Here is a 26988-nt window from a genome sequence, read left to right as displayed (position 1 = left end):
ATGTTAGTGATTTGATTGCTTCTATTAATTCTGTGCTGGATCTCAATCCGCCAGTGTCAGAGGAGCAACTCTCTTTGGCAGAAAAACATCAGTTTACCTCGCCTAAGAGAGTGAAGAGTGTGTTCTTTAACCACTCCAGTTTTCAGACCGCTGTGACGAAACCCAGGGCCTGCCCTGACAAACGCTTTCCAAAGCGTGGTTCTGATGACCGGTTTCAATTTCCACCTGAGGTGGTCAAGGAGTGGTCTCACTCCCCAAAGGTAGACCCTCCGGTGTCTAGGCTCTCAGCCCGGACCGTTGTGTCGGTGGCTGACGGCACCTCACTTAAGGATTCCCCTTACCGTCAGATTGACCTTCTGGCCAAATCTGTGTATGAAGCTGCGGGGGCCGCGTTTTCCCCGACTTTTGCAGCAGTGTGGGCTCTCAAAGCCATCTCTGCTTCTCTAGAGGAGATGCATTCCCTCACCAAGGAATCTATGCCTGAGATGGTTACCTTAACTGCTCAGGCTTCAGCCTTTTCATCTTATGCCATGTCTGCCATGCTAGAGGCTGCTCACCGCACTGCGGTGGCTTCAGCTAATTCTCTTGTTATCCGCAGGACTTTGTGGCTTCGAGAGTGGAAGGCAGATGCTTCGTCCAAGAAGTTTCTTGCTGGGCTCCCTTTTGCTGGTTCACGGCTGTTTGGTGAACAGCTGGATGAAATCATTAAAGAAGCTACTGGCGGGAAGAGTACTTCCATGCCTCAAACCAAGACCAGGAAACCCGCCCAGGGTAGGAATCAATCGAGGTTTCGTTCCTTTCGTTCCTCCAACTGGTCATCCTCTAAGCCTTCCGCCTCGTCCGCTAACTCAGCCGCCTTCTCGCAGGCCGTGGCGTCCTTGCAGGCAAACGTAGTGATTGTCCCAGTTCCCGCTCAGGAACGGTTCAGAGGTTTTTACTCAAATCTCTTCCTAGTTCCAAAAAAGGACGGTACCTTCCGGCCCATCCTGGATCTCAAGCTTCTCAACAAGCATGTCCGGGTGCGGCATTTTCGCATGGAGTCTCTGCGATCAGTCATCGCCTCTATGACCCAAGGGGAGTTCCTGGCGTCCATCGACATCAATGATGCCTATCTACATATGCCAATCGCAGTGTCACATCAGCGTTGGTTACGTTTTGCGATAGAGGATCATTTCCAATTCGTGGCTCTCCCCTTCGGGTTAGCCACGGCCCCTCGGGTATTCACCAAGGTCATGGCGGCAGTGATTGCGGTCCTGCACCTCCAGGGGTTAGCAGTGCTTGCTTATCTGGACGACCTTCTGGTCAAGGGTACATCCAGCGCAGACTGTCAGCGGAGTGTTTCGCTCACTCTCGCCACCCTAGCCCAATTCGGGTGGATTGTCAATCTTCCCAAATCCACTCTGACTCAGACCCAGAGTCTCACGTACCTAGGGATGCAGTTCGAGACTTTGCCGGCACTTGTGAAGTTGCCCTTAATCAACCAGCAGTCTCTCCGGCTAGCAGTGCGCTCTCTCCTCAGGCCCCCGCCGTTATACCCTCAGGCGTCTGATGCAGGTGCTGGGTCAAATGGTGGCCTCCATGGAGGCGGTTCCCTTTGCCCAGTTCCATCTGCGTCCTCTGCAGCTGGACATTCTCCGCTGTTGGGACAAGCTGCCTTCCTCCTTACAGAGGTTAGTGGCTCTGTCGCCACGGACCAGGAGCTCTCTTCAGTGGTGGCTTCGACCCCTCTCCCTGTCCCAAGGGCGGGCGCTCCTTCCTGACTCCGTCCTGGGTGATTCTCACCACGGATGCCAGCCTATCCGGCTGGGGAGCGGTACATCTCCACCACAGAGCACAGAGCACTTGGACTCCGTCCGAGTCAGCCCTTTCAATCAATGTGCTGGAAACCAGAGCTGTGCTTCTAGCTCTCCTAGCCTTTCACCACCTGTTGGCGGGCAGGCACATTCGAGTCCAGTCAGACAACGCGACAGCGGTTGCCTACATCAATCACCAAGGCGGGACACGCAGCCGCCTGGCAATGTTGGAGGTCCAACGCATTCTTCAATGGGCGGAGGACTCCAAGTCCACCATATCCGCAGTCCACATCCCTGGCGTAGAAAACTGGGAGGCAGATTATCTCAGCCGTCAATCCGTGGACGGTGGCGAGTGGTCCCTGCACCCGGCAGTGTTTCAGTCAATCTGCCGCAAGTGGGGCACTCCGGACGTGGACCTAATGGCATCCCGTCACAACAACAAGGTTCCGGTTTACGTGGCTCGCTCCCACGATCCTCAGGCCTTCGCCGCGGACGCTCTGGTTCAAGACTGGTCCCAGTTTCGTCTGTCCTACGTGTTTCCCCCTCTAGCTCTCTTGCCCAGAGTCCTGCGCAAGATCAGAATGGAGGGCCGTCGAGTCATCCTCATTGCACATCTTCCGGACCGTCCAGACCTGCTCTCGCAAGGTCCGTTTTTCCGCCCGAATTCTGCGGCTCTCAAATTGACGGCGTGGCTCTTGAGTCCTGGATTTTGACGGCTTCTGGTATTCCTCCTGAAGTCATCTCCACTATGACTCGGGCCCGTAAGTCTTCCTCCGTCAAGATCTATCACAGGACTTGGAAAATTTTCCTGTCCTGGTGTCGCTCTTCCGGCCATTCTCCTTGGCCATTCTCGTTGCCGACCCTTCTGTCTTTTTTACAGTCCGGTCTGCAGCTAGGACTGTCCCTCAACTCTCTCAAGGGACAAGTCTCAGCTCTGTCAGTACTGTTCCAGCGGCGTCTCGCCCGGCTGGCTCAGGTCCGCACCTTCATGCAAGGTGCGTCTCACATCATTCCGCCTTATCGGCGGCCCTTGGATCCCTGGGACCTTAACTTGGTCCTCACGGTATTGCAGAAACCCCCTTTCGAGCCCTTTAGGGAGGTTTCTTTGTATCGTCTTTCTCAAAAGGTGGCCTTTCTAGTTGCCATAACTTCTCTCAGGAGAGTCTCTGATTTGGCTGCGCTCTCCTCCGGAGTCACCTTTTTTTGTTTTTCACCAAGACAAGGTAGTTTTCCGTCCGACCCCGGACTTTCTTCCTAAGGTGGTCTCTCCCTTCCACCTTAACCAGGATATTTCCTTGCCTTCCTTCTGTCCGGCCCCTGTTCATCGCTTTGAGAAAGCGCTGCATACTCTAGATCTGGTGCGTGCTCTCCGGATTTATGTGTCTCGCACCGCTGCGCTTAGGCGGTGCACCTCTCTTTTTGTGCTAACCACAGGGCGGCGCAAGGGTCTCTCTGCTTCTAAGCCGACCTTGCCCCGTTGGATTAGATCGACCATTTCGGACGCCTACCAGAGTACTCAGGTGCCTCCCCCGCCGGGGATCAAAGCACACTCGACCAGAGCTGTCGGTGCCTCTTGGGCTTTTAGGCACCAGGCTACGGCTCAACAAGTCTGTCAGGCTGCCACTTGGACTAGCCTGCATACCTTTTCGAAGCACTACCAAGTGCATGCTCATGCTTCGGCAGATGCGAGCTTGGGCAGACGCATCCTTCAGGCGGCTGTCGCCCACTTGTGAAGTTAGGCTCCGCCTACTTCTTAGTTTTTTCTGTTTATTCCCACCCAGGGACAGCTTTGGAACGTCCCATGGTCTGGGTCTCCCAAAGGAACGATAAAGAAAAAGAGAATTTTGTTACTTACCGTAAATTCTTTTTCTTATAGTTCCGTATTGGGAGACCCAGCTCCCTCCCTCTTGCCTGTTGGCAATTTTCTTGTTCCGTGTGTTATCACCGGCTGTTGTCGTGGACAGAGTCTCCGGTTGTTCCGGTTCTTACTCGGTTCTACTTGTGGGTGGCTATTTTCCTTCAGCTTTTGCACTAAACTGGCTAGGACTGGCTACCAGGGGGTGTATAAGCTCAGAGGGAGGAGCTACACTTTTAGGTGTAGTACTTTGTGTGTCCTCCGGAGGCAGAAGCTAAACACCCATGGTCTGGGTCTCCCAATACGGAACTACAAGAAAAAGAATTTACGGTAAGTAACAAAATTCTCTTTTTATGGTGAGTACCCAAAATCTACTTTTTCTCATTAATCAGCAGGCGCCCGTCCCAGCAGTTTCTGCGGTGATAGCCGCTGCGTCATCAGCCAAGACGGCAGCAGCCCAGGCGAGAGCAAAAAGGGGGAGCGCCAAAACTACAGCTGTGACCCCCGCAGCCAAGGGCAGCACCGCAACTGGGAAAACTCCTGCCAAGAAAGTGAGTTCAGAAAGCAGCGAGGAATCGGATCTGGACAGCGATGTAAGTCTCTTCCTACGACGTCGTCACATTTTTTTGGGGGTTTTTTTTGGGTTAGGAGCTGTGCTGATGCCTTCAGTAGCAGGAATGAGATTGGTGATAACTCTGCAGCCTTTTAATCCTTTAGATGCCTGTATTCCCTGTGGGAGGTTTAAAGCGCACTACTTCTGTACGCTAATCATTGTCACTGTGATATTGTCAGAGCTGGTGCGGTTCCATAATATTTAGGACCTAATAATGGCCCCCAAGTCTGCCATATGTTAGTAAGAGTTTGATTTTTGCATTCTTTCTAGTCCCTGCCATATTTATGTAAAGGGGTTTTCCAATTTCAGTTTAATGTAAAGGGAATCTGTCACCAGGTTTTTGCCACCTCATCTGAGAGCAGCATAATGTAGGGGCAGAGATCCTGATTCCAGTGATGTCACTTACTGGGCTGCTTGGTGTAGTTTTGATAAAATCACTGTTTAATCAGCAGGAGATTATTATTACAGGACTACTTGGCGTGCTGCAGGTAGTCCAGCATATTTATGATCCCTGTATAACTGCTAGATCTGCAGTAGAGGAAACGGTGATTTTATCAAAATGACAGCAATCAGCTTAGTAAGTGACACATGGCTGGAATCAGGGTCTGTCTCTACGTTATGCTGCTCTCAGACGGGGGAGCAAAAACCTGGTGACAGATTCCCTTTGCCTGTGGTGCTGATGTCACATTAATCACAGACACTGAGCCTAGGTGCTGGACCTAGAACAGGAGCAGTGATGGAGCCTAGGTGCTGGTCCTAAAGGGGCTGAATAAACCGTGTGTGTGTGTGTGTGTGTGTTTTTCTTTATCGTTCCTTTGGGAGACCCAGACCATGGGTGTTTAGCTTCTGCCTCCGGAGGACACACAAAGTACTACACCTAAAAGTGTAGCTCCTCCCTCTGAGCTTATACACCCCCTGGTGAGCAGACCCAGCCAGTTTATCGCTTTGTGTTCAGGAGGCATACATCCACACATGCATTCTCATATGATTTTTTCCTTTTGGAATGAGTTTAAAGAACTGCGGGTCCACGTTTGGACCCCCGACATGTCCCTTCTCACCCCACTGTGTCGGCGGTGTTGTAAGGTTGATTTCCTAGGCTGGAGCCTTACATGCCATGCTCCTTCACCATCCCTCCTGGGCTCTGGCTTGAAGTGGGAGCCAGCACGGTCTCCATGCCTGGCAGGAGACCGGTCTCCATCCGCAGCCCTTGAGGACCCTGCTGGACCGGAGCACTCATCCCCAGGGACCTGGCCCTGCGTCTCAGCAGCTAAGTACCTCAGGCGTTTATATTTGGGGGTCCCTGTGCTGTATTGTTTGGGGAGAGTGTGCTTATTGTATTTTCTGACATTTCCGGCGGGTTCTCTAGCTATCGCCCGAGAACCGCGCCGATTGTGCCTGCTCGTCGGCCTCGCCGCTCAAATTTAGGCCCCGGCTTCGCCGGAGGCCTAGTTTCGTTTTCACTGCCCTCACATGTCACTCATGCAGAGGGACAGCGAGGCTCCTCCTGGCAGCCGTTCTGCACAGGGGAGGGACACTCCCCACTGCTGTGCGTGTCTCCTCCCCTGTAGGTCTCTATGGCCCTCCAGATCCCGCTCTTCATGCAAGTCCCGCCCCCTATCTTCGCTCCGGCGGCCATTTTTTCAGCGTTCACTCAGCGCTGGTCTCTGCATCCCTGCTGAGGTGCTGTGTTTGGGGGTCCGGGCTTCGGGATCTGGAGGGCACACAACATCGCTCTGCACAGCACAGCGGTCTGGTAAGCCACAACCGGTTCTGGTTGTGGACCTCTGATATACTCTCTGGGGTTCATTCTCTGGCAGAACCCCCACTTCAGCAGCATGTCTAACACGAGGAGCAAGGCTCCAAAGCTTTATACTGCATGTGCTGCATGTAAGCTCCTGCTGCCTGAGCCAAGCACCTATCCAGATTGTGATGCGTGCTCTACCTTGGCGGTGCCACAGCCTGGAGTCTCACCCCCAGTGGTCTCTCAGGCTGCTCCTGTGGCTGAACCCCCGGCTTGGGTAGAATCCTTTTCTAGGTCTATCTCCCAGTCTTTTGCTGAGTCCATGGGACTTCTGTCCAGGAATTTGCTGAATTCAGCCCCCCTCACAGGGTGCCTCTGCTGCTAGGGCTCTCTCAGGACCGGAGCTCACAGAGGATTCATCCTCAGGTCCCCCCCCCGTCCTCCTAAGAAGAGACGCAGGGTTCCCTCTCCCTCCTCCTCTCGCGGCTCTGATTCAAGAGCGGACTCGCAGGATGAGGAGGATGCCTTTACAGGGGGTTCGGAGGCTAACTCCATGTACCCCATTGATCTGTCCGAAAGTGACTCAGATCTTAATGACTTGATTGCTTCCATTAACTCTGTACTGGATCTCAACCCTCCAGTATCAGAGGAGCAACCCTCTCTGGCAGAAAAGCACCAGTTTACCTCGCCTAAGAGAGCAAAGAGTGTGTTCTTCAACCACTCCAGTTTTCAGGCCGCTGTGTCCAAGCCCAGGGCCTGTCCTGACAAACGCTTCCCAAAGCGTGGTTCTGATGACAGTTTTCCCTTTCCACCTGAGGTGGTCAAGGAGTGGGCTCAGTCCCCAAAGGTAGACCCTCCGGTGTCTAGACTCTCAGCCCGGACCGTTGTGTCGGTGGCTGATGGCACCTCCCTTAAGGATTCCACTGACCGCCAGATTGACCTTCTGGCCAAATCCGTATATGAAGCGGCGGGGGCCTCCTTTTCCCCGACTTTTGCAGCAGTGTGGGCTCTCAAAGCCATCTCTGCTTCTCTGGAGGAGATGCATACCCTCACCAGGGGGAATCTATGCCCGAAATGGTTGCCTTGACTTCCCAAGCTTCAGCTTTTTCATCCTATGCCATGTCTGCCATGCTGGAGGCTTCTCACCGCACTGCGGTGGCTTCGGCTAATTCCCTCGCTATCCGCAGGATCTTGTGGCTTCGAGAGTGGAAGGCAGATGCTTCTTCAAAGAAGTACCTTGCTGGGCTCGCTTTTGCTGGGTCCCGGCTGTTCGGAGAACAGCTGGATGAAATTATTAAGGAAGCAACTGGCGGGAAGAGTACTTCCATGCCACAAACCAAAGCCAGGAAACCTGCCCAGGGTAGGAATCAGTCGAGGTTTCGCTCCTTTCGTTCCTCCAACTGGTCGTCCTCTAAGCCCTCGGCCTCGGCCACTAACTCAGCCAAGGACCAGAAATCCAACTAGCGCCCAAAAGCGCGTCCACAGAAGACCGCAGGAGGTACTGCCACTAAGGCAGCCTCCTCGTGACTATCTGCCCGCCCCAGCTACATCCTTAGTCGGTGGCAGGCTCTCCCACTTTGGCGACACTTGGTTTCAACACGTCTCCGATCAGTGGGTGAGAGATATCTCCCACGGCTACAGGATAGAATTCTCTTCCAGACCGCCAAACAGATTTTTCTCTCAACTCCCCCCCTGCTCCAAGGCCGCCGCCTTCTCACAGGCCGTGGCATCCTTGCAGGCCAACGGAGTAATTGTACCAGTTCCCGTCCAGGAACGGTTCAGAGGTTTCTACTCAAATCTCTTCCTAGTCCCCAAAAAGGACGGTACATTCCGACCTATCCTGGATCTCAAGCTTCTCAACAAGCATGTTCAGGTGTGGCACTTTCGCATGGAGTCTCTGCGATCAGTCATTGCCTCAATGACCCAAGGGGATTTCCTAGCGTCCATCGACATCAGAGATGCCTATCTGCATGTGCCAATTGCAGTTTCACACCAGCGTTGGCTACGTTTTGCAATCGGAGAAGATCATTTCCAATTTGTGGCTCTCCCCTTCGGGTTGGCCACAGCCCCTCGGCTATTCACCAAGCTCATGGCAGCAGTGATTGCGGTTCTGCACCTACAGGGGTTGGCAGTGATTCCTTACCTGGACGACCTTCTAGTCAAGGCTTCATCCAGCGCAGACTGTCAGCGGAGTGTCTCGCTCACTCTCGCCACTCTAGCCTAATTTGGGTGGCTGGTCAATCTGCCCAAAACCATTCTGACTCTGACCCAGAGTCTCACGTACCTAGGGATGCAGTTCGAGACTTTGCCGGCACTTGTGAAGTTGCCCTTAGTCAAACAGCAGTCCCTCCAACTGGCAGTGCGCTCTCTGCTGAGGCCCCGCCTATCTTCCCTGAGGCGTCTGATGCAGGTGCTAGGTCAAATGGTGGCATCCATGGAGGTTGTCCCATTTGCCCAGTTCCATCTGCGCCCCCTGCAGCTGGACATTCTCCGCTGTTGGGACAAGCGGCCTTCCTCCTTACACAGGTTAGTGGCTCTGTCGCCACAGACCAGGAGCTCTCTTCAGTGGTGGCTTCGGCCCCTCTCTCTGTCCCAGGGGCGCTCCTTCTTGGCCCCGTCCTGGGTGATCCTCACCACGGATGCCAGTCTATCCGGCTGGGGAGCGGTATGTCTCCACCACAGAGCGCAGGGCACTTGGACTCCGTCCGAGTCAGCCCTTTCAATCAATGTGCTGGAAACCCGAGCTGTGCTTCTAGCTGCATACTCTAGATCTGGTGCGTGCTCTCCGGATCTATGTGTCTCGCACCGCTGCACTTAGGCGGTGCGCTTCTCTTTTTGTGCTGACCACAGGTCGGCGCAAGGGCCTCTCTGCTTCTAAGCCGACCTTAGCCCGTTGGATTAGATCGACCATTTCGGACGCCTACCAGTGTTCTCAGGTGCCTCCCCCGCCGGGGATCAAGGCACATTCGACCAGAGCTGTCGGTGCCTCTTGGGCTTTTAGGCACCAGGCTACGGCTCAACAAGTCTGTCAGGCTGCCACTTGGACTAGCCTGCATACCTTTTCGAAGCACTACCAAGTGCATGCTCATGCTTCGGCAGATGCGAGCTTGGGCAGACGCATCCTTCAGGCGGCTGTCGCCCATTTGTGAAGTTAGGTTCTGCCTACTTCTTAGTTTATACTGTTTCTTTCCCACCCATGGACAGCTTTGGAACGTCCCATGGTCTGGGTCTCCCAAAGGAACGATAAAGAAAAAGAGAATTTCTTCATCGTTCCTTATGGGAGACCCAGACCATGGGTGTATAGCTTCTGCCTCCGGAGGGCACACAAAGTACTACACTAAAAAGTGTAGCTCCTCCCTCCGAGCATATACACCCCCTGGATGACCAAATCTAGCCAGTTCAATGCTTTGTGTTCAGGAGGTCACACATGCATTTTCATCTGATTTTTTATTTTAAAGAGTTGGAAGAAAAGCGGGTCCAAGCTGGACCCCCGGCATGTCCCTTTTCACCCCACTGTGTCGGCGGTGCTGTTAAGGTTGATTTCAAGGCTGGAGCCTTTACATGCCGCGCTCCTTCACCATCCCTCGGGCTCTGGCTTGAAGTGGGAGCCAGCACGGTTCTCACTGCTTTGCAGGAGACCGGTCTCCATCCGCAGCCCTCTCAGGCCCCTGCCGGACGGAGCACTCATCCCTCAGGGACCTGGCCCTGCGTCTCTCAAGCTAAGTATTGAGACGTTATTGTCTGGGGGTCCCTTGCATTTTTTATTGTTGGGGAGAGTGTGTTAGTTATTTTGGTGACATTTCCGGCCGGATCTCTGGGTTTCCCCTGAGAACCGCGCCGAGGGTGCCTGCTCGCCGGCCGCACTGTAAAATTTAGTCCCCGGCTTCAGCTGCGGCCTACTTTCGGTTTCACTGTCCCTGCATGTCAGTCATGCAGAGGGACAGTGCGGCGCCGCCCACCGGCCGTTCAGCAGAGGGGAGGACACTCCTCTCTGAGGAGATGTTTCCCTCCCCTGTATATCCCCTTGGCCCTCCGGTTCCCGCTCTTGGACTAGGCCCCGCCCCCCCTCCTCACTCCGGCGTCATTTTATCAGCGTTCTCACACTGATCGGCGCTGGCTGCTGCATCTCTGCAACCTGTCTGGGGGTCTGAGTTGTGGGATCCGGAGGGCACACAAATCGGTCTGGTAAGCCACAACCTCTGGTTGTGGACTTTATTATACACTCTCTGGGGGTCATTCTGAAGGAGTGTGTTCTTACTGCAGAGCCCCCACCTCAGCAGCATGTCTCACACTAGGAGCAATGCTGCAAGGCTGTACTCAATATGCACTGCATGTAAGCTCGTACTGCCTGAACCGAGCACATATCCTCATTGTGATGCCTGCTCTAACATGGTGGTGCCTCAGCCTGGAGTCTCCCCAGTGGTCCCTCAGGCTGCTCCGGCCCCGGTGGCTGAACCCCCGGCTTGGGTAGAATTGTTTACGAAGTCTATCTCCCAGTCCTTTGCTGACTCCATGGGAGAGCTGTCCCGGACTCTGCTGAGCATGCATCAGCTCCCTTCACAGGGTGCCTCTGCTGCTTCGGCTCGCTCTCCAGAGCTCACAGAGGATTCTTCATCTGCTCCCAGACCCCGTCCTCCTAAAAGGAAACGCAGGGACCCCTCTCCTTCCTCGTCCCGCGGCTCCGATTCACGAGCCGATTCGCAGGACGAGGAGGATGTCTTTACTGGGGGCTCGGACGCTACCGCTATGTGCCCCATTGATCTGACTGAGGGGGATGCAGATGTTAGTGATTTGATTGCGTCCATTAATACTGTTCTGGACCTCAATCCGCCAGTATCAGAGGAGCAACCCTCTCTGGCAGAAAAGCACCAGTTTACTTTACCTAAGAGACCAAGGAGTGTGTTCTTTAACCACTCCAGTTTTCAGACCACTGTGTCCAAGCCCAGAGCCTGTCCTGACAAACGCTTTCCTAAGCGTGGTTCTGATGACCGTTCTCCTTTTCCACCAGAGGTGGTGAAGGAGTGGGCTCTCTCACCAAAGTGGACCCTCCGGTGTCTAGACTCTCAGCCCGGACAGTTGTATCTGTGGCTGATGGCACCTCACTCAAGGATCCCACTGACCGCCAGGTTGACCTCCTGGCCAAGTCTGTCTATGAGGCGACAGGGGCCTCGTTCTCCCCATCTTTTGCAGCAGTGTGGGCTCTCAAAGCCATCTCTGCTTCTCTGGAGGAGATGCATACCCTCACTAGGGACTCTATGCCTGAATTGGTTGCTTTAACTTCCCAGGCTTCAGCCTTTTCAGCCTACGCCATGTCTGCCATGCTGGAGGCCTCTCACCGCACTGCGGTGGCCTCCGCCAATTCCCTCGCTATCCGCATGATCTTGTGGCTTCGTGAGTGGAAGGCGGATGCTTCCTCAAAGAAGTACCTTGCTGGTCTCCCATTTGCTGGGTCCAGGCTGTTCGTTGAACAGCTGGATGAAATTATTAAGGAGGCTACTGGCGGGAAGAGTACTTCCTTGCCACAGACTAAAGCCAGGAAACCTGTCCTGGGCAGGAACCAGTCGAGGTTTCGTTCCTTTCGTTCCTCTAACTGGTCATCCTCTAAGCCCTCGGCCTCGTCCACTAACTCGGCCAAGGACCAGAAGCCCACCTGGCACAAGAAGCCGCGTCCACAAGGGTCCGCAGGAGCTGCTGCCACCAAGGCAGCCTCCTCTTGACTATCTGGCCGAGCCAGCAACGTCCTTGGTCGGTGGCAGGCTCTCCCACTTTGGCGACGTGTGGTTTCAACACGTCTCCGACCAGTGGGTGCGGGATATCATCTCCCACGGCTACAGGATAGAATTTTCTTCCAGCCCGCCAAACAGATTTTTTCTGTCAACTCCCCCCTGCTCCAAGGCCGCCGCCTTCTCTCAGGCCGTGGCATCCTTGCAGGCCAACGGAGTAATTGTGCCGGTTCCCGCCAGGGAACGGTTCAGAGGTTTCTATTCAAATATCTTCCTAGTCCCCAAAAAGGACGGTTCCTTCCGGCCCATCCTGGATCTCAAGCTTCTCAACAAGCATGTTCAGGTGCGGCATTTTCGCATGGAGTCTCTGCGATCAGTCATTGCCTCAATGACCCAAGGAGATTTCCTGGCATCCATCGACATCAGAGATGCCTATCTGCATGTGCCAATTGCAGTTTCACACCAGCGTTGGCTACGTTTTGCAATCGGAGAGGAACATTTCCAATTCGTGGCTCTCCCCTTCGGGTTAGCCACGGCCCCTCGAGTATTCACCAAGGTCATGGCAGCAGTGGTTGCGGTCCTGCACCTCCAGGGGTTGGCAGTAATTCCTTACCTGGACGACCTTCTTGTCAAGGCTTCATCCAGCGCAGACTGTCAGCGGAGTGTCTCGCTCACTCTCGCTACTCTTGTTCAATTCGGGTGGCTTGTCAATCTGCCCAAGTCCACTCTGACCCCGACCCAAAAACTCATGTACCTAGGGATGCAATTCGAAACTCTGCCGGCACTTGTCAAGCTGCCCTTAGTCAAACAGCAGTCCCTCCATCTGGCAGTGCGCTCTCTGTTGAGGCCCCGCCGTCACTCCATCAGGCACCTTATGCAGGTGCTGGGTCAGATGGTGGCGTCAATATAAGCGGTTCCCTTTGCCCAGTTCCATCTGCGTCCTCTGCAGCTGGACATTCTCCGGCGTTGTGACAAGCGGATTTCTTCCTTGCACAGGTTGGTGGCTCTGTCGCCACAAGCCAGGAGCTCTCTTCAGTGGTGGCTTCGTCCTCTCTCTCTGTCTCAGGGACGCTCCTTTCTGACCCCGTCCTGGGTGATCCTCACCACGGATGCCAGTCTTTTCGGCTGGGGAGCAGTATTTCTCCACCACCGAGCACAGGGCATTTGGACTCCGTCCGAATCAGTCCTCTCGATCAATGTGCTGGAAATCTGAGCTGTGCTCCTAGCTCTCGTAGCCTTTCACCACCTGTTGGCGGGCAAGCACATTCGAGTCCAGTCAGACAACGCGACAGCAGTTGCCTACATCAATCACCAGGGCGGGACTCGCAGCCGCCTGGCAATGTTGCAGGTTCAACGCATCCTGCAGTGGACGGAGGACTCCAAGTCCACCATATCTGCAGTCCATATCCCAGGCGTGGAAAACTGGGAGGCAGATTATCTCAGCCATCAAACCGTGGACAGCGGCGAGTGGGCTCTGCATCAGGCAGTGTTCCGGTCGATCTGCCGCAAGTGGGGCACTCCGGAAGTGGATCTAATGGCATCCCGGCACAACAACAAGGTCCCGGTTTACGTGGCTCGCTCCCACGATCCTCAGGCCTTTGCAGCGGACGCGCTGGTTCAGGATTGGTCCCAGTTTCGTCTGGCTTACGTGTTTCCCCCTCTAGCTCTCTTGCCCAGAGTCCTGCGCAAGATCAGAATGGAGGGCCTTCGGGTCATACTCATCGCCCCAGACTGGCCCAGGCGAGCTTGGTACCCAGACCTGCTCCGTCTGTCCGTAGAGGTGCCGTGGCGTCTCCCGGACCGCCCAGACCTTCTCTCACAAGGTCCGTTTTTCCGCCAGAATTCTGCGGCTCTCAGATTGACGGCGTGGCTCTTGAGTCCCGGATCTTGACGGCTTCTGGTATCCCCCCCTGAAGTCATCTCCACTATGACTCAGGCTCGGAAGTCTTCCTCGGCAAAAATTTACCACAGGACTTGGAGAATTTTCCTGTCCTGGTGTCGTTCTTCCGGCCATGCTCCTTGGCCTTTTTCCTTGCCAACCATCCTGTCCTTTCTACAGTCCGGTCTGAAGCTAGGACTATCCCTCAATTCTCTTAAGGGACAGGTCTCGGCTCTGTCAGTGTTCTTTCAGCGGCGTATCGCCCGACTGGCTCAGGTGCGCACCTTCATGCAGGGCGCATCTCACATCATTCCACCGTACCGGCGGCCTTTGGATCCCTGGGACCTTAATCTGGTCCTCACGGCCTTACAGAAACCCCCCTTTGAGCCTCTTAGGGAAGTTTCTTTGTTTCGACTTTCACAGAAAGTCGTCTTTCTGGTGGCCATAACTTCTCTCAGGAGAGTCTCTGACTTGGCCGCGCTCTCTTCGGAGTCACCTTTTTTGGCTTTTCACCAAGACAAGGTAGTTCTCCGTCCGACTCCGGACTTTCTTCCTAAGGTGGTCTCTCCTTTCCACCTTAACCAGGACATTTCATTGCCTTCCCTTTGTCCGGCTCCTGTTCATCGCTTTGAAAAAACGCTGCATACTTTAGATCTGGTGCGGGCGCTCCGGATCTGTGTGTCACGCACCGCCGCTCTTAGGCGGTGCACCTCTCTTTTTGTGCTGACCACAGGTCAGCGCAAGGGTCTCTCGGCTTCTAAACCGACCCTAGCTCGTTGGATTAGGTCGGCCATATCCGATGCCTACCAGAGTACTCAGGTGCCTCCCCCGCCGGGGATCAAGGCACACTCGACCAGAGCTGTCGGTGCCTCTTGGGCTTTCAGGCACCAGGCTACGGCTCAGCAGGTCTGTCAGGCTGCCACTTGGTCTAGTCTGCACACCTTTTCAAAGCACTACCAAGTGCATGCTCATGCTTCGGCAGATGCGAGCATGGGCAGACGCATCCTTCAGGCGGCTGTCGCCCATTTGTGAAGTTAGGTTTTTCCTACTTCTCAGTTTTCTGTTTATTTCCCACCCATGGACTGCTTTGAGACGTCCCATGGTCTGCGTCTCCCATAAGGAACGATGAAGAAAGAGAATTTTGTTTACTTACCGTAAATTCTTTTTCTTATAGTTCCGACATGGGAGACCCAGCACCCTCCCTGTTGCCTGTTGGCAGTTTTCTTGTTCCGTGTGTTTTCACCGGCTGTTGTTGTAGTCAGAGGTTCTGGTTGTTCCGGGTTTTGCTCTGTCTCTACTTGTGGGTGGATGTCCTCCTTCAGCTTTTGCACTAAACTGGCTAGATTTGGTCATCCAGGGGGTGTATATGCTAGGAGGGAGGAGCTACACTTTTTAGTGTAGTACTTTGTGTGTCCTCCGGAGGCAGAAGCTATACACCCATGGTCTGGGTCTCCCATGTCGGAACTATAAGAAAAAGAATTTACGGTATGTAAACAAAATTCTTTTTTGTTTACTTACCATAAATTCTTTTTCTTTGTCGCTCCATTGGGAGACCCAGACAATTGGGTGTATAGCTTCTGCCTCCGGAGGCCACACAAAGTATTACACTTAAAAGTGTAAACCCCTCCCCTCTGCCTATACACCCCCCCGTGCATCACGGGCTCCTCAGTTTTTATGCTTTGTGTTGAAGGAGGCACACATGCACGCAAGCTCCACAATTTAGTCAGCAGCAGCTGCTGACTATATCGGATGGAAGAAAAGAGGGCCCATAACAGGGCCCCCGGCATGCTCCCTTCTCACCCCACTCTGGTCGGCGGTGCTGTTAAGGTTGAGGTACCCATTGCGGGTACAAAGGCTGGAGCCACATGCTGTTTTCCTTCCCCATCCCTTAGGGGCTCTGGGTGAAGTGGGATCCTAACCGGTCACCATGCATGGGACCGTGCTCCCTCCGCAGCCCCTGGGGGAATCTGCTGGACAGGAGACCGGGTATAGTCAGGGACAGGCCCTGCTCATCTGAGGTACTCTGTGTCCCCTTGGGGACGGCGCATAGAGCGCCTATGTAACGTACGCTGCAGCACCTGCCGGGTGTTTTGCGTCGCCGGGACTACCGCGCCGGCCGCGCTTGTTTGCCGGCCACGCTAATAAATTTAGTCCCCGGCTTTTGCGGCCTAGTACCGCAAACTCCCGCCCCCGGGCCTGCCAGTCAGGGGTGAGGGCGGGACGCTAGACTGCATGTCAGCGGTGAGGGCTGGAGCATACTGAGATCCTCCTCCCCCCTCACTGAGCACTGCGGGGCACCAGATTCCCGCACTTTCTGAGGCACGCCCACGGCTCCCTCCTCCTCTCAGAACGCTGGCAGCCATTCCTAGCAGCACTTCTGACGCTGGAGAACTTCAGAGGGGAGACAACACCGAGCTCCACAGCTCTGGGAGGCCCAGACAGGGAATCTGGTGGTCACACAACCGCTGAGGGCGGTCGGTAAGCCGCACCTGTTACTAGGTGCTGGCCCCCCTGGGTGCCGAAGTGTATATTTATATGCTTATATTGTATACATTTACTCTGTACGGCCGCACTATTTGCTTTTGGCTATATACCCTCACTGATTGCACTAAGAGGAGACAACAGCATGTCGTCCGCAAAAAGCAAGGGTGCCAAGGCAAAGGCTTATTTTGCAACCTGTACCTCATGTGCGGCTATGCTACCTGCAGGTTCCACCTACCCTCATTGTGTGCAATGCTCGGCCCCTGTGACACTCACTCAGCCGGAGCCTCTGCCACTGGTGGGACCCTCGGCCCCGGTGGAACCACCTGCTGCCACTGTCCAGGTGACAGGGACAGAGTTTGCAGTATTCGCTGACAAACTTTCTGAGTCTATGGATAGATGGTCTGCTAAGATACTAGAGGCTTTGCAGTCCAGACCGGTAACACAGGCCCCGGGCACTGTTGAATCATTGCCCCCAGGCCCCCCTCGGTTGGAGCAGCAAAGTGCTCCTGGGGCGACTCATAGGTCCCACGGTGAGGACTCCGACACGGACCGCAGTCCCAGACCTGCTAAGCGGGCCCGCTGGGAGCTTCCCTCGACTTCATCACACTGCTCAGGGTCTCAGCATGAGGACTCTCTGGAGGATGAAGCGGAGGCGGCAGATCAGGGCTCTGAGCCTGACGCCGCGCTCAACCTTGATACACCTGAAGGGGACGCCATAGTAAACGACCTTATAGCGTCCATCAATCAGGTGTTAGAACTTTCTCCTCCAACTCTTCCGATTTGAGGAGTCAGCTTCTCAGCAGGAGAAATTCCAATTTAGGTTTCCCAAACGGACACGGAGTGCTTTTCTTGATCACTCCAACTTCAGAGATACAGTCCAGAAACACCGAGCTTTTCCGGATAAGCGCTTTACTAAGCGCCTTAATGACACACGTTATCCCTTCCCCCCTGACGTAGTCAAGGGTTGGGCTCAGTGTCCCAAGGTGGATCCTCCAGTCTCTAGACTGGCGGCTAGATCCATAGTTGCAGTGGCAGATGGTGCATCACTCAAGGATGCCACTGACAGGCAGATAGAGCTCCTGATGAAATCCATCTATGAAGCTATAGGCGCGTCTTTTGCTCCGGCATTCGCAGCCGTATGGGCACTCCAAGCTATCTCAGCTTGGTGCCAAAAAAGGACGGATCTTTCCGTCCCGTTCTGGACCTAAAACTGCTCAACAGTCACGTGAAAACCAGGCGGTTCCGGATGGAATCTCTCCGCTCCGTCATCGCCTCCATGTCCCAAGGAGACTCCCTAGCATCAATCGACATCAGGGATGCTTATCTCCACGTGCCGATTGCACCAGAGCATCAGCGCTTCCTGCGTTTCGCCATCGGGGACGAACACCTTCAGTTCGTGGCACTGCCTTTCGGCCTGGCGACAGCCCCACAGGTCTTCAAGGTCATAGCAACAGTGGTAGCAGTCCTACACTCTCAGGGACACTCGGTGATCCCTTACTTAGACGATCTGCTTGTCAAGGCCCCCTCTCGGGTGGCATGCCAACACAGCCTGAACATTGCTCTGGAGACTCTCCAGAGATTCGGGTGGATCATCAATTTCCCAAAGTCAAAATTGACACCGGCCCAATCGCTGACATATCTCGGCATGGAGTTTCATACTCTCTCAGCGATAGTGAAACTTCCGCTGGACAAACAGCGTTCACTACAGACAGGGGTGCAATCTCTCCTTCGAGCCCAGTCGCACCCCTTGAGGCGCCTCATGCACTTCCTAGGGAAGATGGTGGCAGCAATGGAGGCAGTTCCTTTTGCGCAGTTTCATCTGCGTCCACTTCAATGGGACATTCTCCGCAAATGGGACAGGAAGTCGACGTCCCTCGACAGGAACGTCTCCCTTTCTCGGGCAGCCAAGGCCTCCCTTCAGTGGTGGCTTTTTCCCGCTTCTTTGTCGAAGGGGAAATCCCTCCTGCCCCCATCCTGGGCTGTGGTCACGACGGACGCGAGTCTGTCAGGGTGGAGAGCGGTCTTTCTCCACCACAGAGCTCAGGGTACCTGGACTCAGCCAGAGTCCTCCCTTCAGATCAATGTTCTGGAGATAAGGGCAGTGTATCTAGCCCTAAAGGCGTTCCAGCCGTGGCTGGAAGGCAGGCAGATCCGAATTCAGTCGGACAACGCCACGGCGGTGGCATACATAAACCACCAAGGCGGCACACGCAGTCGGCAAGCCTTCCAGGAAGTTCGGCGGATTCTGCTGTGGGTGGAAGCCACAGCCTCCACCATCTCCGCAGTTCACACCCCGGGCGTAGAAAACTGGGAAGCAGACTTTCTCAGTCGCCAGGGCATGGACGCAGGGGAATGGTCTCTTCACCCGGACGTGTTTCAAGAGATCTGTTGCCGCTGGGGGAAGCCGGACGTCGACCTAATGGCGTCCCGGCACAACAACAAGGTCCCGGCATTCATGGCACGTTCTCAAGATCACAGAGCGCTGGCGGCAGACGCATTAGTTCAGGATTGGTCGCAGTTTCAACTGCCTTATGTATTTCCTCCTCTGGCACTGCTGCCCAGAGTGTTACGCAAGATCAGGTCCGACTGCCGCCACGCCATCCTCGTCGCTCCAGACTGGACGAGGAGGTCGTGGTACCCGGATCTGTGGCATCTCACGGTGGGCCAACCGTGGGCACTACCAGACCGACCAGACTTGCTGTCTCAAGGGCCATTTTTCCATCTGAATTCTGCGGCCCTCAACCTGACTGTGTAGCCATTGAGTCCTGGATCCTAGCGTCTTCAGGGTTATCTCAAGAGGTCATTGCCACTATGAGACAGGCCAGAAAACCAACGTCCGCCAAGATCTACCACAGGACGTGGAGGATCTTCTTATCCTGGTGCTCTGATCAGGGTTTTACTCCCTGGCCATTTGCCTTGCCCACTTTTCTGTCCTTCCTTCAATCCGGAATGGACAAGGGTTTGTCTCTCGGCTCCCTTAAGGGACAAGTCTCGGCGCTCTCTGTGTTTTTTCAAAAGCGTCTAGCCAGGCTTCCACAGGTACGCACGTTCCTGCAGGGGGTTTGCCACATAGTCCCTCCTTACAAGCGTCCGCTAGAACCCTGGGATCTGAACAGGGTGCTAACGGCTCTTCAGAAACCACCTTTCGAGCCAATGAGGGATATTTCTCTTTCACGCCTTTCGCAGAAGGTGGTCTTCCTAGTGGCAGTCACATCACTTCGGAGAATGTCTGAGCTAGCAGCGCTGTCATGCAAAGCCCCCTTCCTGGTGTTTCACCAGGACAAGGTGGTTCTGCGTCCGGTTCCGGAATTTCTCCCCAAGGTGGTATCCCCTTTTCATCTCAATCAGGATATCTCCTTACCTTCTTTTTGTCCTCATCCAGTTCACCAATGTGAAAAGGATTTGCACTTGTTAGATCTTGTGAGAGCACTCAGACTCTACATTTCTCGTACGGCGCCCCTGCGCCGCTCGGATGCGCTCTTTGCCCTTGTCGCTGGCCAGCGTAAAGGGTCGCAGGCTTCCAAGTCAACCTTGGCTCGGTGGATCAAGGAACCAATTCTTGAAGCCTACCGTTCTTCTGGGCTTCCGATTCCTTCAGGGCTGAAAGCCCATTCTACCAGAGCCGTGGGTGCGTCCTGGGCTTTGCGGCACCAGGCTACGGCTCAGCAGGTGTGTCAGGCGGCTACCTGGTCGAGTCTGCACACTTTCACGAAACACTATCAGGTGCATACCTACGCTTCGGCAGATGCCAGCCTAGGTAGGCGAGTCCTTCAGGCGGCGGTTGCCCACCTGTAGGAAGGGGCCGTTTTACGGCTCTTTTACCGAGGTATTCTTTTACCCACCCAGGGACTGCTTTTGGACGTCCCAATTGTCTGGGTCTCCCAATGGAGCGACAAAGAAGGGAATTTTGTTTACTTACCGTAAATTCCTTTTCTTCTAGCTCCTATTGGGAGACCCAGCACCCGCCCCTGTTCCCTTCGGGCTGTTGTTCTTTTGTGTACACATGTTGTTCATGTTGAATTGTTCCTGGTTCATGGTTTTCAGTTCTCCGAACATCCTTCGGATTGAATTTACCTTAGACCAATTTATAAGTTTCCTCCTTCCTGCTTTTGCACCAAAACTGAGGAGCCCGTGATGCACGGGGGGGTGTATAGGCAGAGGGGAGGGGTTTACACTTTTAAAGTGTAATACTTTGTGTGGCCTCCGGAGGCAGAAGCTATACACCCAATTGTCTGGGTCTCCCAATAGGAGCTAGAAGAAAAGGAATTTACGGTAAGTAAACAAAATTCCTTTCTTCTTATAGTTCCGTATTGGGAGACCCAGCACCCTCCCTGTTGCCTGTTGGCAATTTTCTTGTTCCGCGTGTTCTCACCGGCTGTTGTCATGGACAGAGTCTCCGGTTGTTCCGGCTCTTGCTCTGTCTTTTCTTGTGGGTGGCTATTCTCCTTCAGCTTTTGCACTAAACTGGCTGGGTCTGCTCACCAGGGGGTGTATAAGCTCAGAGGGAGGAGCTACACTTTTTAGTGTAGTACTTTGTGTGTCCTCCGGAGGCAGAAGCTATACACCCATGGTCTGGGTCTCCCAATACGGAACTATAAGAAAAAGAATTTACAGTAAGTAAACAAAATTCTTTTTTTTTTGCTATTAATGGGAATCTGTCACAAGGTTTATTAATTAAAAAACAAACAACTTACTATGGTTTATTCACCCTATTAAGGATCAGCACCTAGGCTCCATCACTGCTCCTTTTCTAGGTCCAGCACCTTGCCTCCATCAGTGCTCCCGGTGTCTGTGATTACCTGTGGTGTTGACGTCACATTAAAGGGAATCTGTCACCAGATTTTTGCTCCCCTATCTGAGAGCAACATAATGTAGAGACAGAGACCCTGATTCCAGCGATGTCACTTACTGAGCTTTTTGCTGTTATTTTGATACAATGAATGATTCTCTCTCGCCTTATTGGGGGGACACAGGACCATGGGTATATGCTGCTGTTGCCAGGAGGTTGACACTATGCAAAAACTTGAGAAAAAAAAGTTAGCTCCTCCTACGCAGTATATACCCTGTGACTGACCAGGAAGTAACAGGGTATATACTGCATAGGAGGAGCTAACTTTTTTTCCTAAGTTTTTGCATAGTGTCAACCTCCTGGCAACAGCGGCATATACCCATGGTCCTGTGTCTCCCAATGAAGGCTCAGACAAAGATTTTATGGTGAGTACCCAAAAATCTTTTCTCTGCTGCAGATCTAGCAGTTATACAGAGTTTATGAATATGCTGGACTACCTGCAGCACGCCAAGTAGTCCTGTAATGATGATCTACTTCTGATTTAAACGGTGATTTTATCAAAACGACACTAAGCAGCCCAGTAAGTGACACATCGCTGAAATCAGGGTCTCTGCCCCTACATTATGTTGCTCTCAAATTCGGTAGCAAAAACCTGGTGACAGATTCTCTTTAACAGTGCTGCAGTCAGTGAGCTCAGTGGCTCTGGCCATCTAGATGAAACGCCCTGCTCAGTCGCTGAGCTCACTGACTGCAGTGTTGTCGACATAACTTCATAACTATAGACAATAAGACGCCAAGAGCAGCGGTGGAGACCCTGCACTGGACCCGGTGAGGGTGAGTAAAGCACATTTTGCTTATTTTAAAACAACCTGCAGCTCGAAGGACAGTAGTTTTCTACTAATCCCATTTGTTGAATAGAGCTTAAGGCGAGGCTGCACTCAGCATCAGTGGTGGTCCCAATAGCCATAACCCCCCACCACCACCTACTTATGACAGTGTTACAATATTATCTGTTGACTTGTCTCCGGTATTTTAGCAGATTGTGTATAAATGATTGTGAGGTAAATCCGGAGATATGACGATAAATCATGATATTCAAGTATGTCAGGAAGCCCTCTCCTGGTGTCACCCCCCCCCTTTCCTTCACACAACTGGTTTAGCAACAAACTCCATGGCCATGTCCTGTGATATGGAAATTAGGTGGCTTTAGGACAAAGGACACAGGATGACTCCCTGCCGTCACCCTGTAGTAGGAGCTGCTATCTAATTAGCAAGGCTCTGGAAATAGCCAGACAGAACGACTCCAGTAAAAAATGGTTCATATCTCGCAAGCCATATTTCCGATAAATATGGCAACCATAAAAATGGTGTCTCCGCATGTGGACGATGCCGGCACCCCCTTTTTATGGGAGCAGGACATTGGGAAATGCCCCAGGCGTGATATCAGCCATATGGGAACTCGTAGACAGGTCATGAGTCCCCTCGTTCTGTAGCTAAATTCATAACTGTCACAATGAGAGCATTGGCGTCTGCCTACGACGCTCCCAGGCAAAGTTATGGCCAACATCCCCTTTGCTGGATAATTCTGATCCATGCAGGGGGAGTGGCAGTGCTTCCCTGTGAGGTCACTAAGGTAGGAGGGGACCTGGATCTGTCCAGGTTGATAACCCTACTTCGGCCATTTTCCAAGGTTCTTCTGCTCGGGGGCCTGGTTGGGACAGACCTGTGAGAGAGTTCCTGGAAACCTGGTCTACAGCGCCCCCCTGTGGCCAGACGCACAAGGTAACTGATTGAATTGCATACCTGTTGTAAACCATGCTTTATCTGTAACTGTACTCTGACATATGTATATTCTGTAGATTCCCTATTGTATATATTGTAGTTTCTAGTGTGCTTTAGGCGATTAAATTATATAATTAATCTTGGGCTGTTCTGTTATCTCGATCTTGAATCCCACGTCCGTGTGTTCGGCTAATAGTTACCGTAAATCGGTTGGTGGCAGCGAGTTGTGCCAAGGATTATTGTGGGGAGGCCAGTGAGATTCGGGAAGATATTATATATTCCGCCCGCGGAGGTCGGGGGAATATATACCTTACTCTCACCGGGGACCCTTCAATAATCGGCATAAGTAGTATAGCGGCCTCCTTGCTTATTGTCGGGCAATTCCATAATTGGCCTGACTATAAGAGGGGCGCTAGAGAGCGCGTCACGTGCTCTGTCTGTCGGTCGGGAGGTATAAGGGAGGGGTGACCCCCACTTGTTACCCCCCCGATTGTGACGTACTGGTAGCCAGCGCGGGGGATTTCTGAGTGACCCCCCCCCCGGTGGTTTGTGACATATTGGTGGCAGCAGTGGGATCGAGATAATAGTGTGTGTGAGTGTGAGACCCATACTCCCAGACACTAAAGACTGCCTGCAGCAGCTGTGGCTGCTGGGGTCTTCAGACTAGCTCAACACTAGAGTGTCAGAGTGCAGATACTGTAAGGTGTGTGGAGGCATCAGGTGTCAGTTCTGTGTCAGTGACCAAAGGTCTGCAAGAATGGCTGAGAGCACCAGGAGCAAAGCCAAAGGAATGGCCGATGCTCAGGCCAGAGACGATGAGGAGGTTGTCCACGAGTCCTCCAGGAGCTCGACGCCAGAAAACAGCTCTGCAGAGGACATTGCACAACCGGGCACTGCTGGACAAGATGAGGAGCAGCTCGCCCAAGGGTCCTCAACGAGCCAGACGCCAGCCCTCCGCTCTGCAATGGACAGTGAAGCACCAGGCTCCGCAGCGGGCCGCAGATCACCACGTGCCATTCCACCGAGCCTGGGAGGCTCGGATAGCCTTCTTCAAATGGCTATGGCCCTACGCCAGGCTGGAGACCGGGAGGGCTACAAGGAACTCATGGCCGAGCGTGAGCGGCAAGCAGCGCGTGAAGAGCGCCAGGCAGAGCGTAACTACCAGCTGCAGCTAGCTCAGCTCCGGCCCTCATCAGCCACCCGTGACCTTCCAGACACCAAACTTCCAAAGGTCCGTGTTGAGGACTTCCCAGTGCTGGAGAAGGATGGAGACTTGGACTCTTTCTTGACTGCTTTTGAACGGACTTGCTTGCAGCATCATCTGAACAAGGACCAGTGGGCCAAATACCTGACCCCCCGTTTAAGGGGTAAGGCCCTGGATATCCTTGGGGACTTGCCTGCTGAGGCGGATCAGGGCTACGACACCATCAAGCGGGCCCTGATCCAACAGTACAACCTCACCCCGGAGTCCTACCGCAAGAAGTTCCGGACGCTGCAGAAGGGACCAAAGGACTCCTGGGCTGACCACCGGCGGGCACTTGCCCGAGCTGCCGACCACTGGACCCAAGGCCTGCAGCTTTCCACCGGACCGGAGATCCTGGACTTGTTCATCACGGAGCAACTCTTGTGGAACTGCCCTGAGGATCTCCGCCAGTTCATCCGAGACCAGATGCCAAAGGGATCCACGGCTACAGCTGCCCTGGCAGATGACTACACCAACAATCGGGCTCCTGAAGCCAGGAGAGCAGCCACCAGCAGCACCTGGAGAGGGGGTAAGATGAACTCTGCGACTGCCCCACCTGCCCCTAGACTGCAGGGGGTGTCCCCCTCAACTCCCCTCTCCAGGCCCGTGGCAGAACCAAGACGGTGCCACCAGTGCAACCTACCTGGACACTTCAAGGCCATGTGCCCTCAGCGTCCCAAGGCCCCGGCTCCGTCCCCGTCCCAAGGGCCGCCCAAGGTGTATTGTGTGGGTGGGGGTGGTGGTAGGTCCCTGGACAGCTTCCAACCTGTCACCGTCGGCCAGTCTGTGACCATAGGACTGCGAGACAGCGCCTCGGAGGTGACTCTGGTGCGGCCTGAGATGGTGTCCCCCCAAGACTTGATCCCTGGAAAAACCCTCGCTGTCTCCGGGATTGGAGGCATTGACCCGGCGCTGCCTGTTGCTGACATTTATGTGGACTGGGGCGCAGGGCGAGGGGTGAGGGAGGTGGGGGTAACTGATCGGATCCCTGCAAACGTGCTACTTGGGACAGATTTGGGGCAAATAACCTCCCAGTTTGGCCCCGCCCCAAAGGCTGAACCTTCAGCCAGTGCTGACGTGCCTCCGGACAATGTTAATGTGTTATCTATGAATGATGTAAGGGAGGAGGGAGTGAACTCTGATATTTCTGCTTGCACAGACACCATAGACACACACGCAGCTGCAGCTGTGACAGGGGAGGGGGTCAGAGAAAGGTGTGACAATGCCTCTACAAGTAACCAGCCTGTGAGCTGGGATCTGCTGCCCTCTGCAGGGATAAGCAGAGAGCAGGGTGCTGCAGGGGGAGGACCAGTGTGTGGGGTGGGGGCTACCACAGCAAATGTGGGGTCCCCAGAGATTTCACAGCGGGGTTCTGTTGCTGCAGGGGGGGAACAGGCAGGTGAGATTGGGGCCGGTCCAGGAGCGGAAGTGCTCCCAGGTAAGATCTCGGTGCAGGGTTCCCCCACAACCGGGGTGTCAGGAAGCCAGGTAGGTCTGCCTGAACCGGCGACTTGGTCAGGAACGGAGGAGGAGCAGGCACGACCCACGGTCGCAGCGGCTGTGGCCGCTGTCACCCGCAGTGGGAGTGCTGGAAGCCAAGGGGCCTCCCGGAGGTCCGATAGCTCTTCCCCTTCTGACCAAGTGGCAGCCGAGTCAGGTGGAGGCCAGGACACAGGTCCCGGGGTACTGACCGAAGATGTGACAGTCTCGTCGATTCTGGCCACATCTAGTCAGGGGTTTCAGGCAGCGTTAGAAGCTGACGACAGCCTGAAAGCTCTAAAGGAGCAGGCGGCACAGCCTCCCTCGGACTCGGACCCGGAGCGAGTGGTCTGGGACCAAGGACGGCTGTACCGGGCCACGGTCCAGCAGGGTTCACCGGAGGCGTGGCCCAGGGACCGACAGTTGGTGGTACCCTATCCGTTCCGGACGGAGTTGTTGCGGATCGCACATGAGATTCCGATGGCCGGACACCTAGGGATCGCTAAGACCAAGGCCAGGTTAAACCAGCATTTCTACTGGCCAAAAATGGGGGCCGATGTGGCTGCCTACTGCCGTTCGTGTGAAACCTGTCAGAGAGTGGGGAAGGCGGGGCCACGCCCCAAAGCCCCACTGGTATCTCTGCCAATCATCGATGAGCCTTTCAGGAGGGTGGCTGTGGATCTGGTCGGCCCGCTGGCCATCCCCAGCAGCTCCGGGAAACGCTTCATACTGACGGTAGTGGACTATGCCACCCGGTACCCAGAAGCAGTGGCCTTGTCGTCCATTCGGGCTGACAAGGTGGCCACCGCATTGCTGGAGATTTTCTCCCGAGTGGGTTTTCCCCAGGAAATGCTCACCGACCGGGGGACCCAATTCATGTCCCAGCTGATGGGGGCCCTCTGTAAGCAAGTCCAGGTGCGACATCTGGTGGCCAGCCCGTACCATCCACAGACTAATGGCCTGTGCGAGCGGTTCAATGGCACCTTAAAGCAGATGCTTAAGATGTTGGTCGACTCCCATGGGCGTGACTGGGAGCGGTATCTCCCACACCTGTTATTTGCTTACCGGGAGGTTCCACAGGCCTCAACAGGATTCTCACCGTTTGAGCTCCTGTACGGGCGACGTGTGCGGGGCCCCCTGGCTCTGGTGAAAGAGGCTTGGGAAGGGGATTTGGCCACCCCTGGAGTGTCGGTTATCGAGTATGTCATGCGCTTCCGGGACAAAATGCAGGCCTTGACGCAACTGGTACACGACAATATGGCTCAAGCCCAGGCCGATCAGAAGCGTTGGTACGACCAGAACGCTTGTGAGAGGACCTACCAAGTGGGTCAAAGGGTGTGGGTACTGGTCCCCGTACCACAGGACAAGCTTCAGGCAGCCTGGGAAGGCCCATACCTCGTGTACCAGCAGCTCAACCCTGTGACGTACCTGGTCACCCTGGACCCTGCCCGTGGAAGGCGGAAGCCCTTCCATGTGAACATGATGAAGGCACATCATGAGCGGGAGGCATGTGCGCTCCCCGTGTGCAACCTGCCCGAGGAGGGAGAAGCGGAAACCCTCTTGGATATGCTAGCCCAGGTTAGGGCAGGCGGATCCATTGAGGATGT

General features: G+C 54.4%; 1 protein-coding gene across 8 annotated transcripts in view; it reads left to right on the top strand.

The window, feature by feature from the left end:
- Nucleotides 1-26988, top strand: part of TCOF1 (treacle ribosome biogenesis factor 1) — a 311423-nt gene that overhangs the window by 158869 nt on the left and 125566 nt on the right. For 5 of the 8 annotated variants that reach the window (XM_075344359.1, XM_075344355.1, XM_075344356.1 and 2 more), the window contains exon 9: nt 4041-4241. The exons of 1 other annotated variant lie outside the window; for it this stretch is intronic. In XM_075344359.1, coding sequence (XP_075200474.1) covers nt 4041-4241 — 201 coding nt within the window. The remainder of the gene's footprint in view (nt 1-4040; nt 4242-26988) is intronic. 2 more of the 8 variants (XM_075344353.1, XM_075344354.1) reach the window with 2 other exon arrangements.

Source organism: Anomaloglossus baeobatrachus, chromosome 4 (assembly GCF_048569485.1).
Source record: "Anomaloglossus baeobatrachus isolate aAnoBae1 chromosome 4, aAnoBae1.hap1, whole genome shotgun sequence".
NCBI lineage: Eukaryota > Metazoa > Chordata > Amphibia > Anura > Aromobatidae > Anomaloglossus > Anomaloglossus baeobatrachus.
The sequence above is the reverse complement of the archived record's forward strand: the minus strand, read 5'-3'. Positions and strand labels throughout refer to the sequence as shown.